The following is an 11995-nucleotide window of genomic DNA, read 5'->3' on the forward strand; positions in this document are numbered from 1 at the left end:
AGAACACTGAAGCCCAGACTACAGAAATGACCCACTGAACTGGAGGCAGAGTAGCTCCAGAATCCTATTCCTAACTCCTAGACCAGTGCTCATTCCAGGGCCTCTTAGCATGTGCACAGAACATGCCCTGGGCAAACGGTGAAAGCCCAGCCTCCTTGAGTTACCGGCTCTGGCCCTCTGAACATCCCAGTGTTAAGGCTGCCATCCCCCCTTCCTGCAGAACCCAAGCCCTCCCTTCCTGCCACCCCTGGAACTTCTGCCAGTTCCTTCTTCTACTCCTGTTGCTAGATTCATGGTGACCAAAGTGTCCAAATGGGCTCAACAGCAAGGGTTCAGTGCAAATCGAAAAAATTTACTGACCACCTACGCAGTTCTACTCATGAGTTCCAGGTAATATAGAAGCCCTGGCCCTGAGGAGTTCAAAGTCCAGTGGGGAGTAAACAGGTATTTTCCATAAAATGCTGCAGGCTGCAAGGCACCACTGGGAGAGAGGCACTTTGCCTGCTGGGAAGCTGCCTGAAGCCCCAGCAAAAGGAAGCCCCAGGGAGGGGTGTGCAGCAACTGCTAGCAGCTTGGAGTGGCTGGGGACAAATGGCTCTCTGAGGTAAGCACTGTCTGGAAAGGGCTTCACCTTCCTGACCGTCCCAGAGGTGAAGTGACTTGCTCGAGGTTGTGCAACTGGTAACCAGCCGGCAGAGTTGGGCTTCCCATCAAAGTCTAGGTGGCTCAAAGCTCATGCGCTATCCTGTGTCTCTAGGCAGGCCCAGGCAAGGAAGGCAGGGTGGGGTGGGGTGAAGCTGTGGGCTAGTCTGGGAACTTAATGGAATAGTGGGACATCTCTGTGAGGAAAGTGTTAAAACAATGGACGTAAGAAGGAGGGTTTAGGCATCTCACTGCCAGGCAATGGGAGCCCCCGGGGCCGTGCTAGCCCTGGGGCTGGACTCTCAGTCCTGGCAGGAGGCGGTGGGCTCCCGGAGCTGTACCCCAGAAGCTCCTGACACTGTGCAGAGCCACATTTACAGCAGACCTCAGCTGCCCTCTCTGGAAGCCTGTGCCTGGTTTGGAGGATACTGGCAGCTGAGCCACGCCCACTAAGCACTATGATAGGGGCTTGAGGATACTGAGAGAAAGAAGGGTCTGGCTTTTACTGGATATCAACAGGCCCCAGTGATCTAGTTTTCAGACATATCTGTGACAACAATCAGGTGTTTTTCAGTTGGGCAGCAGATCCCCATCACCTCATCCTGACTCACCTTGCTCTTCCCCAGGCTCTGGGCCAGTGCCCTCTCCCCCTTTCCATGCCTCGGGGCCTGCCTCGTCCAGAGCTGGGTCTGGGGGTCACAGAGTGATCGGATCAAAGCTGTGAGGTGACCATTTCATGGACCTCTATGCTGAAGAATCCTTTTGCAAAGTGAATATTCCCAGAATTTGTTTCATAGTTTCATCAGGCCCCAAGAATGGTTTAGTTTACATACAAGGCTGGGCATATACAAGGGTTCAGCTAGACGTGAGACTAGGCACTTTACTGGCCAATTTTAGGCAGAATTATTATCCCTATTTTAGAGACTTTGGTCAGTGTCTTGAAAAGCCACACAGCTAGAAAATGGCGCAGCTAAGATTTGGATCCAAAACGGCCCAACTTCAAAGTCCTGGACCACTGATTCTCAGACCTTGGTGACTGAGTCACGAGCAGGAAATTTACAAGGAATGCCGATTCCCGGCCCCACCCCAGAGCATCTGATTCACTGGGCCTGGGTCCGGGCTGAGGAATCTGCATTCCACAAGCACTACACCTGAATCTGAACCAGGTAACTCTCCAGCAGCACTTGGCCCTTCCTCCCAATTTCTAATCCAGGAACCCTGCCGGTGTCCCAGGGTCTCGTGTAGCAGAGGGTGGGGGGAAGGGTGGGGTCCGATCCGAAGAATTTGGGTTCTTTTGCAAATGACCTGAAAGCGGGGAGGAGGCACAACATCGCAGGGCTCCGCAATGGCAGGGTCAGGAGGGGTCTCTGGGAAAGGAGTGCCTGGAGGGCGTTGGTGACGAGGCCTGGCCCTCCAGGGGCCAGTGGCCCAGCGCCCCACACCCTCACCTGCCGCGAGGTGCGCCCAAACTGGCCGGTGAATACATCCATTGCGCTTCCCTAATTCCGAGCGCTTTCACTTTCCCCCTTCACAAAACCTAACACCCCCAAGCCAAAAATACCTGCTTAGACCCTCCTCTCAAGGGGACCGTCTCCGTGCGAGCGGGGAGAGCCCGGAAGTCGGGCCTGGGACTGCGAACCTGGCTGGCTCATCGCCTCCCGCTCGGAAGAGGCCGTGCAGGTGAAGGGGCGGCCTTTCCGGGCCCGGCGCGGGCGAGGAACCCTAGGGCTGAGCGCAGGAGGTGGGGGAGGGCCGTGCACGCCTCCCGTTGGGCTTCCGGCCGGGGTCGTGGCTCGTAACCTTTCCCGCCACTACCGGGCACCTGCCGAGCACGTCCGGGCGGGGGCAGGCCGGCTCTGGCCCTCCTCGGCCCGGCGGGATGCTGCTCCCCGGTCCGCCGCGGCGCGGATGCCGGGTCAGCGAAGGGTTAAGGAGGCCGTCTCCCTCACCCTTGGAAAGTCCCTGAAATGACGTTGCAACCCGACAATTAAAAGCAGAGTTTAATTATAGAGACAGGTTCTGGGAGCTGGAACTAACCCGGTCGGTCGGTGGGGCCGGTAAACAACTCCGGAGCGAGCGGGCCAGGCTGGACGCCGCGGAGCCCGGGCCCCTGGGAGCGGGGGAGGGGAGCGGCCTCCGGGAGTTGGGAAACGGAGGAAATTCGAGGAATCGGCGTTCTCTTTGCGGAGGGAGGCGGGGGGAAGACTCTTTAGCCAGCCTGTGGCGCCCGGGCCGCGTCAAGGTGCTCCTGGCCGGTCCCGCGACCGTTGGGGGAAAGCTGCGTCGCCCGGAGAGGGGGACATCGGGTGCGGGTCGGGACGCGCCCTAGGCCCCGCCCGCTCCGGACCCTTTCCCCCTCGCTTTCCACCCCCGCTTCTCCGCCCCTCTCTCGTCCCCTCCAGCAGAGCTTCGCGAACCCTCCAGAGTTAAAGACCAACGGGCCTTTTTTTTTTTTTTCTTTTTTGCTGGGGGAGTGGGGGAATCAAAAAACCGAAATAGCTTCACATCGGGACGCAGACAAACCTTGTGGTTTTAACGCGCACCCTACTCTGTCCTGAAATCTGGAACTCATTACCTCATCACTAAGAAACTGCACAAAACCGCTCCCCCAACCCCTCCTTCTCGAAGCGGGGAAGGGAGTGAGCAAACTGCCCTTTAAGAAAGAAACCTACATTTGAATGATTTAAATTAAGGTGGATGGAAGTTATTTCTTCTTCTGGCGCTTGCCAGATTTCAAGAAAAGCTGAAAAATGGGAACAGGGAGAGGGAAGCAACAGGCAGCTGGACAGCAAAAGAAGAAAAGCAAGGGGCAGCAGCCGGGTTAAAAATGGGGGCCATCAATTTAAGCCAGAGGGGACAAATTAAAGCAGACGGACTGGGGATCACATAGGTTTGTGGCTGCAGCCAAAGCTGTGTGTTTCGCGAAGGTGAAAAACAACAGGTTCCTAAAAACGGTTGTGATTTGGAAGGTTTCCGGGTTTGCCCGGCCAAATTTAATGACAAATAAATAAGAAATGCAGTAAAAATATGTGTGTGGGGGGGGGGTGGGGGTGGTGAGAGTGCGACTCCAGCGCTCTGCTGGGCCCGCCCCTACCTCTTCAAAGAAACGTGCTCATAATGGGGTGACCTAATTACATCGCAATGGAACCCGCTCTTAGCCACTCAGTGCACAGGGTTTCATAACAGACCCGGCGGCCTCGAGTGCTGGGAAGAAACGTGCGAGGGCCGAGGAGGCGGCCGGGCACGCGGGGAAACGGGAAAGAAACGCAGCGCCGCGGTTTCCACCTCGGTCTTGACTCCAGCACTCCGGCGGAGACCGAGGGGGCGGTGGGGGACACGTTAACAGTTTTTTATTTGGGTGGGTGGAAGGGCATCCGAACCTAACAGTAAATAAATATATTCTTTCCAGTTTTCAAAAGAGTGATAATTCAGGGCCTTTCGGTTTCGAGGATCCCACACCCCCCTCCCCCCATCCCGCCAAAACAGCGCAGTGTGACAAGCCATATGTTCCGTTCCCGTGCGGGCGGGGGAGAAGCAACAGTAAGTTGAAGTGTTGCCTCCCCCCCATCTCTTTACCTACATTCTTAGCAAAGTAACTTTTTTTCATTGTTCTGGCATCTAGGGGGTGTGCGTGTGTGTGTGTTGGTGGGGGAAGTTTCGGCGCGGCCCATGGTTCGGAGCGCGCGGGGAAAGTCGTGCGTTGCTGGGTGTTTTTTTCGGGGGGGGGTGGGGATTAGGGGCGTTCATGAGGATTTAGGTTTTCTTTATAAAAATATTTAAAGATTGATGCGTGAAATAAATACCACAACGAGGCCTGTTAAAACAACCCGGCAACTATACTCCAGTAAAAATTAAACAAACACCCGAACAATCCGCCCGGACGGTGGTCTTCTTCGCGACGCTCTCCCACCCCTGCTCCTGCCCACACTCGGAGAGTGTCCGCTGCAAAGCGAGCGCGAGTGGAGACGCGTGCGGCGCGCTAAACCGCTTGGTGCTCGCCTGCGCCAGTCCGGGTCCTCCTTGGGGTGGGGGGGAAGTCTCCCTAATCCTCCTCCCCCAGCCCCCACCTCCGCCCCTGAAAAAAACAAAACCCTTGGCTTGAACGCTTTGTGCGCCTCTTATTTCCAATCTCCTCTCCCCTTGGGGTTTGCCGAGGGGAGCCGAGTGCGGAAAAGAACTCGGGAAAAGAGTTAAGTTGTGCGGCAACTTGGAGAAGTTTCCAGGGAGATCAGCTCAAGATGGGAACTGCAGCCCCGGCGCTAAGGACGGGCTTCTGCTCCCGCTTGTAAAAAGAGAAAGTCGAGCCCGCCTTTCTGCCCGACAAAAAAACAACAACACAACAACCAGAACCCCGAAGAGGGTGGAATGAGTGATGTCACAGAGGCGCGCTCGCAGGCTGACAAAAGGGGGGCGCCCCTCCCCCCCTGCGGGGCGCGCGGCCCCAGAGAAGGGCGCCTGCAGCGAGGGGTAGCCAAGCGAGCGGACTCGAAACTTTTCCTCTTTAAGAAAAAAAAAGTTGTGCGCGGCTCTCAGTGGGTTTTTTTTTTTAATTCGCCTTCTTTCCTCGTCTCCCCTCCCCCTTCTTCCTTTCGAAAGTTTCTTTTTTTTTTTTTTTTTCCCAGAGTTTGACCGCAGGGCTGATTCAACTTCAGTGTCAATCAACTTTTTTTCCTCCTCTTCCTCATTTAAATAAGTTTAAAGCTCCTCCTCCCCCTCCGGCCCACCAAATCTGAAACTTATATAAATTGGGCTTCGCGCGCCGCAGCCCGGGAGAGTCAGAAAGGCGAGGGGCGCCGGGAGCAGGCGTGTGGGACTCCAGACCGGAGAGCCGGAGGCTGCGCCTTCCCCGCACCGGGACCTTCACGGCACACCAGATCCTTGTCCCTGCCCCGTGCGAGCGCCCAGGATGACCACCACCCTCGTGTCTGCCACCATCTTCGACTTGAGCGAAGTTTTATGCAAGGTAAAGTGGGGCGGAGCGTTTGCTTTTGAAAGTCTTTTTCTTTTTTCTTTTGTCTTCAAAAAGAATCCCCGAAAGTTTAGGTCTGGGAACGCAAGGGGGAGAGGAGGAGAGGCGAGATGGTTGTTTATTCCGCCCCATTTTCCCCCCTCAGTTTGAAGGAATTTGACTCTCTGCTCCCCACCCTTTGAGTTTCAACAGTTCCTGGCGGGGATTACATGGGAATCTGGAGACCAGAGTTTTGGGGGGCGAAGTTTGCGTGGGGCTGCCTGGGGGGCGCGGGGCATTGACCAGGCAGGATTGGGGCAATTTTTCGGTGATTCTTTCGTCCATAATGTGCTGCTCTTGAGCCGGGTGTCGCGAGTCTGCTCGGTTTCCCTGTGTGCGCTCTGGGTGTCGCCGCTGCCGGGAGGGGTTCGAGTCTCTCCAGCCCCATTGCCGGACTGTGGGTCGAGAGGTGGGGGTCCCTTGGGGAAGTGAGTCTCGGGATGACGTTTTGCTGGTAGATTTCCTCTTCTGTTCTGGAGAGGCTGGGAATCTGCGAGAAAAGGCCAAGAGTTGTGGTTCAAAGGATGTTGCCAAGCGAGTTTGCAATGGGACTTCAGTTCGTCCCAGCTCAGCCAGGCTTCCTCTGTTATAGCCGACCGTGCTGCAAACTTTGGGGTGAGAGTGGGACTCGGGTTCACCCGCTTACCTGTTTTCCGAGGGACCGCGACTCCGATATGGAGGGGATGGGGGGACACGACTACAAAATGCCGGTCTGAGCTCAAGGGTCTCGGCGAGGAAGGATTTAATGAGGCCCTCAAGCCGTGTAGTTTGCCAGCTGGTGTGGAAAAAAGCAAGTTTTAAATCCGGAATATTCCAGGAGTGCCGTTTACGCGTACATAACAGAAGCCTGTGGATGTTCAAAGTTTTTCGCCCCCTCTCCCCAATTTGAAAGAGAGAAGCTGCTAGGCTACTTTTAATTGCTGAAGTGTTTTGCTTTCTTTTAAACACGTCGGGTCATGTTGCTCTCTTTTCCCAGCTTGCTTCTCCAGTCCGTGCAGCTGCCAGGGCCCCAGGGCTGCAGGGTTGGGGTGCAGGGATACCCTGGAGCTGAAGAGCAACATCAAAAAAGTTTGAATTTCGGCTTCCTTCCCTACCTGCGCATTCCCAAACTTCAGTTGCCCTGGCGGCTGCCTGAACTCTCCCGGCACGTCTTCCTTCTCTTCCTGGCTCTCCCGCTCTTTGATCTATTTCTCTTTCTCTGGCTCCCTCCCCCCGCAGGACTTTTTAAATGAACCTCATTGTTGGGAACAGGCTCTCTACTTGGTTCCTGTAATCCGCTCTGTGGGGTGGTTGCTGTTACAGATTCCAGATCCCCCGCAGCTGATCCTAAGGGACCAACTTTAGAAATCACACAATGACACCCACATGGGCTGGGAGCCAACTCCCAGGTCCCCTGCTCACACCCTTTCCAAATCTTGGGTACAGTTTGGGCAGGTGAATAGGGTCCCGTTGGAACAGAGACCTGCCTTTGGTGCCTCTGCCCCCCTCCCCCAAATCCATTATTGACTGGGAGGAGGCTGGGGGGATTTGGTGCTTTCCTTTTCCTTCCCACCTGCAGCTTTGCGTTAAAGATTAAACACTGGCGCTCTTATCCAAGCGTGCTCTTGCAGCCCGGAGACTAACTGCAAAGGCATCTTCCCAGTGGAGGGGGTGGGGTGGGCGGTGACTGGTGGGAGAGATCATTGTAGAAGGCACCTCTTCTGGGAGCACGGGGCAATGAGTTTTGTATTCGGGAATCACATCCCCTCTCCCTGCCAACCCCCCCCCCCCCCCGCCCCCACCAATCCGGGATTTCTCTTCCTGCCCCTCCCTCTCCCCTCCCATCAGCAAGGTAAAGCAAAGGCAGTCTGGAAATCTGTTGCCAAAGGAATGGAATGCTTCTGAAGGAGGAAGTTGAGAGTCTCAGGCCAGGTTTGGGGGGAGGGCGGCAGCTAATTAGGCAGGGACTGATTAAAAGGAGACCTAGCTCCTAGTCTCCTGAGTGTGGGAAAGGAGAGTTTGTGAGTTGTGTGAGATATTTTCAACACAGGGATCTATTTGGGAGGTGAAGAAGTTGGATTTCATGGATGAAAGTGGTAGCTTTGGGGACAGGATATGAGGGTGCATTCCAGGGATCGGCGTGGAGTAGGTGCATGTGTAAAACAATTTTTCACACAGGCCAGGAATTTTGTGGCTTCTTATGCCTGGGGCCAGAGTAAACCCTCTCGGCTGGTTGAATGGGAGAAAGAGGGTGAGGGGTTTGCCAGGGCAGAGGTGGGGATGGTGGGTTCCTTCGAGACAGAGCATTTCTGATCGTGGAGGGGGCTGCCCTTAGTGGGTACCCTTCTGGGCCTGGCGGATGGCTTTTGTCAACTAACCACCGTCTCTCTTGTCTCTCTCTCCTCCAGGGTAACAAGATGCTCAACTACAGTCCTCCCGGTGCCGGGGGCTGCCTGCTGGACAGGAAGGCGGTGGGCACCCCTGCCGGTGGGGGCTTCCCCCGAAGGCACTCGGTCACCCTGCCCAGCTCCAAGTTCCACCAGAACCAGCTCCTCAGCAGCCTCAAGGGCGAGCCAGCTCCAGCTCTGAGCTCTCGGGACAGCCGCTTCCGAGACCGTTCCTTCTCAGAAGGGGGCGAGCGGCTGCTGCCCACCCAGAAGCAGCCGGGGAGCGGCCAGGTCAACTCCAGCCGCTACAAGACGGAGCTGTGCCGTCCCTTCGAGGAGAATGGAGCCTGTAAGTACGGCGACAAGTGCCAGTTCGCGCACGGCATCCACGAGCTCCGAAGCCTGACCCGCCACCCCAAGTACAAGACGGAGCTGTGCCGTACCTTCCACACCATCGGCTTCTGCCCATATGGGCCCCGCTGCCACTTCATCCACAACGCTGAGGAGCGCCGTGCCCTGGCCGGGGCCCGGGACCTCTCTGCTGACCGTCCCCGCCTCCAGCATAGCTTTAGCTTTGCTGGGTTTCCCAGTGCCGCTGCCACCGCCGCTGCCACGGGGCTGCTGGACAGCCCCACGTCCATCACCCCACCCCCCATCCTGAGCGCCGATGACCTCCTGGGCTCGCCCACCCTGCCCGATGGCACCAATAACCCCTTCGCCTTCTCCAGTCAGGAGCTGGCGAGCCTCTTTGCCCCTAGCATGGGGCTGCCCGGGGGTGGCTCCCCAACCACCTTCCTCTTTCGGCCCATGTCTGAGTCCCCTCACATGTTTGACTCTCCCCCCAGCCCTCAGGATTCTCTCTCGGACCAGGAGGGCTACCTGAGCAGCTCCAGCAGCAGCCACAGTGGCTCAGACTCCCCCACTTTGGACAACTCAAGACGCCTGCCCATTTTCAGCAGACTTTCCATCTCAGATGACTAAACCAGGGTAGAGAGGGCCGCCCCCCACCTATCCACCCCCCGCCCCGACCCCGCACCCACATCCCCTACCCTTCCCTCCCTACCCATCGATTCCCGACAAACCCCTACATTAACAAGGTTAAGCTCAACCCCTTTCCCCCAGGACCTTGGAATGCCCCCTCCCTCCCCCTTCTTTAAATGCCCCTCCCCCCCAACATAAGGACAAGTCAATTTGTCAATAGCTTCTTCTGGCTAGAACCCCCCCCACCTCAATTTTATAGCCCACTTACCATGCATAACAGACAAGTCCCATATTTGTCAGTAGATGCGTTTTTTTTCCAGCTTAAGCCTTAAGTGCCAAATCACAAAAGAAAAAGCAGTAACGGTTTACAGAAGCAACTTAGTGCCTTGTGATCTAACTTTGTCACTGTGACTACATTACCTCTTCAGCGCCAGAGGGCACCCGTGGGCCTCCCTGAGCCTCTGCCCAGGGGGAGGGGGAGGGGGGACTTAGAAGAACCAGCAGCTCCCTCCACTGGCAATACGACTGCACCTTTCCTGATTCCAGTCTCCCACACACTTCCTTCTCCCCTCTCCCCAGTAACCCCCGCCCCCTGCCCCCGCCTTGGGAGAGTTGCCAGACTTGGGTTTTTGGGGAAACCTAGCTTGACATTCAAAACCTTTTTCTTCCCGACCTGAACCTCTGTTGACTAATCTTGCCTGGGTTCGTGTAGGTCTGCAGGAAGGAAGACTGCAAAAGCGGATGAAGATTGTGACATAAGTGGGACTTTGTGATTTAATTTTTTTTCTTTTGTTTTAAGTGGGGAGGAAGGGGAAGCTAGATGGACTATGAGAGACTTGATTTTGGTGCTAAAGTTCCCCAGTTCGTATGTGACATCTTAAAAAAAAAACAACAAAAAAATGAGAGAAAAGCTTAAAAACATGTAAGGGGTGAGCAGTTAATGGTATTCATTCCACATACAATATCTGTGTAAAACGATTTCCTGTAGAAGTAGCTTTAATGGTTTTTGCTCTAGAATACCGTAGGTCTATCCTTAGAGCACTCACGCCATGCTTTTTTCCCTGGGTTTTAAACTTCATATAACTTCAGAAATTGGAGAGCAAAAATTTTGCTTGTCACTGCACATCAATATAAAAAAGCTTATTTAACTTATCAAAACGTATTTATTGCCAAACTATGCTTTTTTTTGTTAATTTTGTTCATATTTATCGGGATGACAAATCCATAGAATATATTCTTTTATGTTAAATTATGATCTTCATATTAATCTTAAAATTTTGTGACGTGTCTTTTTCCTTTTTTTCCACAGTTTTAATATATTATTCTTCAACGACATTTTTTGTAACTTTACACTTTTTTTGGTTATTTTATTTTAAAAAAATGAAAAATTAATTTAAAAAAATGCAAAAAACTGTTGGATTATTTATTTTAGAAATTTCCCCCCTTTGTGTTGGACTGCAAATTGAGTTTCTTTCTCTTTTGGCCTTTCACAACTAGGACTGAGAATGTATGTAAAAGTTCTGTGACAGTACAGAAGGAAAACAACTTCTAATGTATAGCTTCTAAAAGGGAAAAAAAAAAAAAGAAACCCTTTGACTTCACGTGCCCATCTCTAGACATTCCGATTGCAGATTTGACGTTCTGGATTCCAGGTTTTGGAGTTTTCCAATGTTAATGCAAACAGAACTGGCACACACACATTAAGATGAATGTAATTATTATTCCTCTTGCTGGTCACTACCGTCGCTTTCTATTTCTCTTTCTTTGTGTGAATTTATTTAAAAGAAAAAAAAACTTTTTGTAACGACTATTTGCAGTTTAAAAATCAATAAACCCATTTTTTCAAGAAATTGATGGTGAAACTGGTTTTGCTTGGTTTGTGGTTTTAGTCTGCCTGTAGGCTTGTCCTTTGTAGATGATGTAGGTGCTGGGAGGAGGAGGGAGGGCATTGGTTGATTTCTCATCCTTAACAGCTAAACCAATGGCTGGTTCCTTTGGCTGAGGCTGGAAGTCGGCTGAGCTTTGGGGGAGGGGTGGGTAGAGGTTTATTGCAAAGCAGCCTGTATTTGTATTATCTGCCCTGTTGTTGGTTGTTGACAAGGGTCCAGCCTTACCTGCCCTTGCAGCCTCGGAGGTTCTTCAGAGTGAGGCACGGGGGCTTACTGTCTTCTCTGCCTAGCCTGTGGTCTTAATTCCTTTGGGTAACGTTTGGGGTGCTGAAATGGTGAAGAGGGGGATGTGGCACGTGGCACTCCAGCAAACTTGGATTTGAGTGTGTTCTTTTATTTGGGTGCTTCCAGGCTTTTTTTTTTTTTTTGGCCGCGCCACCTGGCATGTGGGATCTTACTTCCCTGACCAGGGATCAAACTCGCTCCCCCTGCACTGGAAGTGTGGAGTCTTAACCACTGGACTGCCGGGGAAGTCCCGCCAGGCTTGTTTTTTTTTTTTTTTTCCCACAGGAAATTGACCTGAAGCCCTAGCCTCGTAACACCTATCTGGGGTGGGTATGATGAACCATTGCAGGCTCAGAGAGGAGCTTCCAGGGTGGTGGGGGGCTCAGTCACAGGGGACCGGGAGCAGAGGTGGTTTCACTTGGACCCAACATGCGCTTCTGTATTTGGAGAGCTGTTAAAAGGAAGGGGTATGAAAATGGCCAGCGTAACAGGAAGTCATCTGTTCTTGCCGCCTTAGTCTTCGTTGTACCCCTGATGCCATGCAGGATGGGTAGGCTGTCATCTTGGGAAGGGTGAGGTCTACTTGGCTAGAGGAACCCCAGCCGATCGATGTCAGATGCCCACTTAGAGGGGATGACTGCCAGAGAGAGGTTGGATCCTTCTGAAAATCCTGAGTCTGGTTCTTGGGAAGATTTCTTTCCGAGGAGGCAGAGATGGATATCGTTATCTGAGGCCTAGCTGCCTTCGGTTCCTTGCGCTCAGTAAGTTTTGGGCAGTAAGCTGAATTTCCACTCGAATTCCACCCGGCCTCTCCCGAGGCAGGC

The 11995-nt window shown here is 53.5% G+C and overlaps 1 protein-coding gene across 1 annotated transcript; it reads left to right on the forward strand.

Annotated features, from left to right (window-relative positions):
• Nucleotides 1–5408: 5408 nt before the first annotated feature.
• Nucleotides 5409–10847, forward strand: ZFP36L1 (ZFP36 ring finger protein like 1). The gene is made up of 2 exons (XM_033851016.2): nucleotides 5409–5605; nucleotides 8038–10847. The coding sequence occupies exons 1-2, from the start codon at nucleotides 5549–5551 to the stop codon at nucleotides 8995–8997; spliced, it is 1017 nt and encodes a 338-aa protein (XP_033706907.1). The 5' UTR covers nucleotides 5409–5548; the 3' UTR covers nucleotides 8998–10847.
• The last annotated feature ends 1148 nt before the right edge of the window (nucleotides 10848–11995 follow it).

The sequence above is a fragment of the Tursiops truncatus genome, chromosome 2 (assembly GCF_011762595.2).
Source record: "Tursiops truncatus isolate mTurTru1 chromosome 2, mTurTru1.mat.Y, whole genome shotgun sequence".
NCBI lineage: Eukaryota > Metazoa > Chordata > Mammalia > Artiodactyla > Delphinidae > Tursiops > Tursiops truncatus.

Excerpts from the sequence above, each read along its gene's own strand:
- ZFP36L1 (XM_033851016.2), top strand. The coding sequence starts at position 5,549 with ATGACCACCACCCTCGTGTCTGCCACCATCTTCGACTTGAGCGAAGTT. Across the intron at positions 5,606-8,037 it reads TGAGCGAAGTTTTATGCAAG|GGTAACAAGATGCTCAACTA; the intron begins GTAAAGTGGGGC and ends TCTCTCCTCCAG.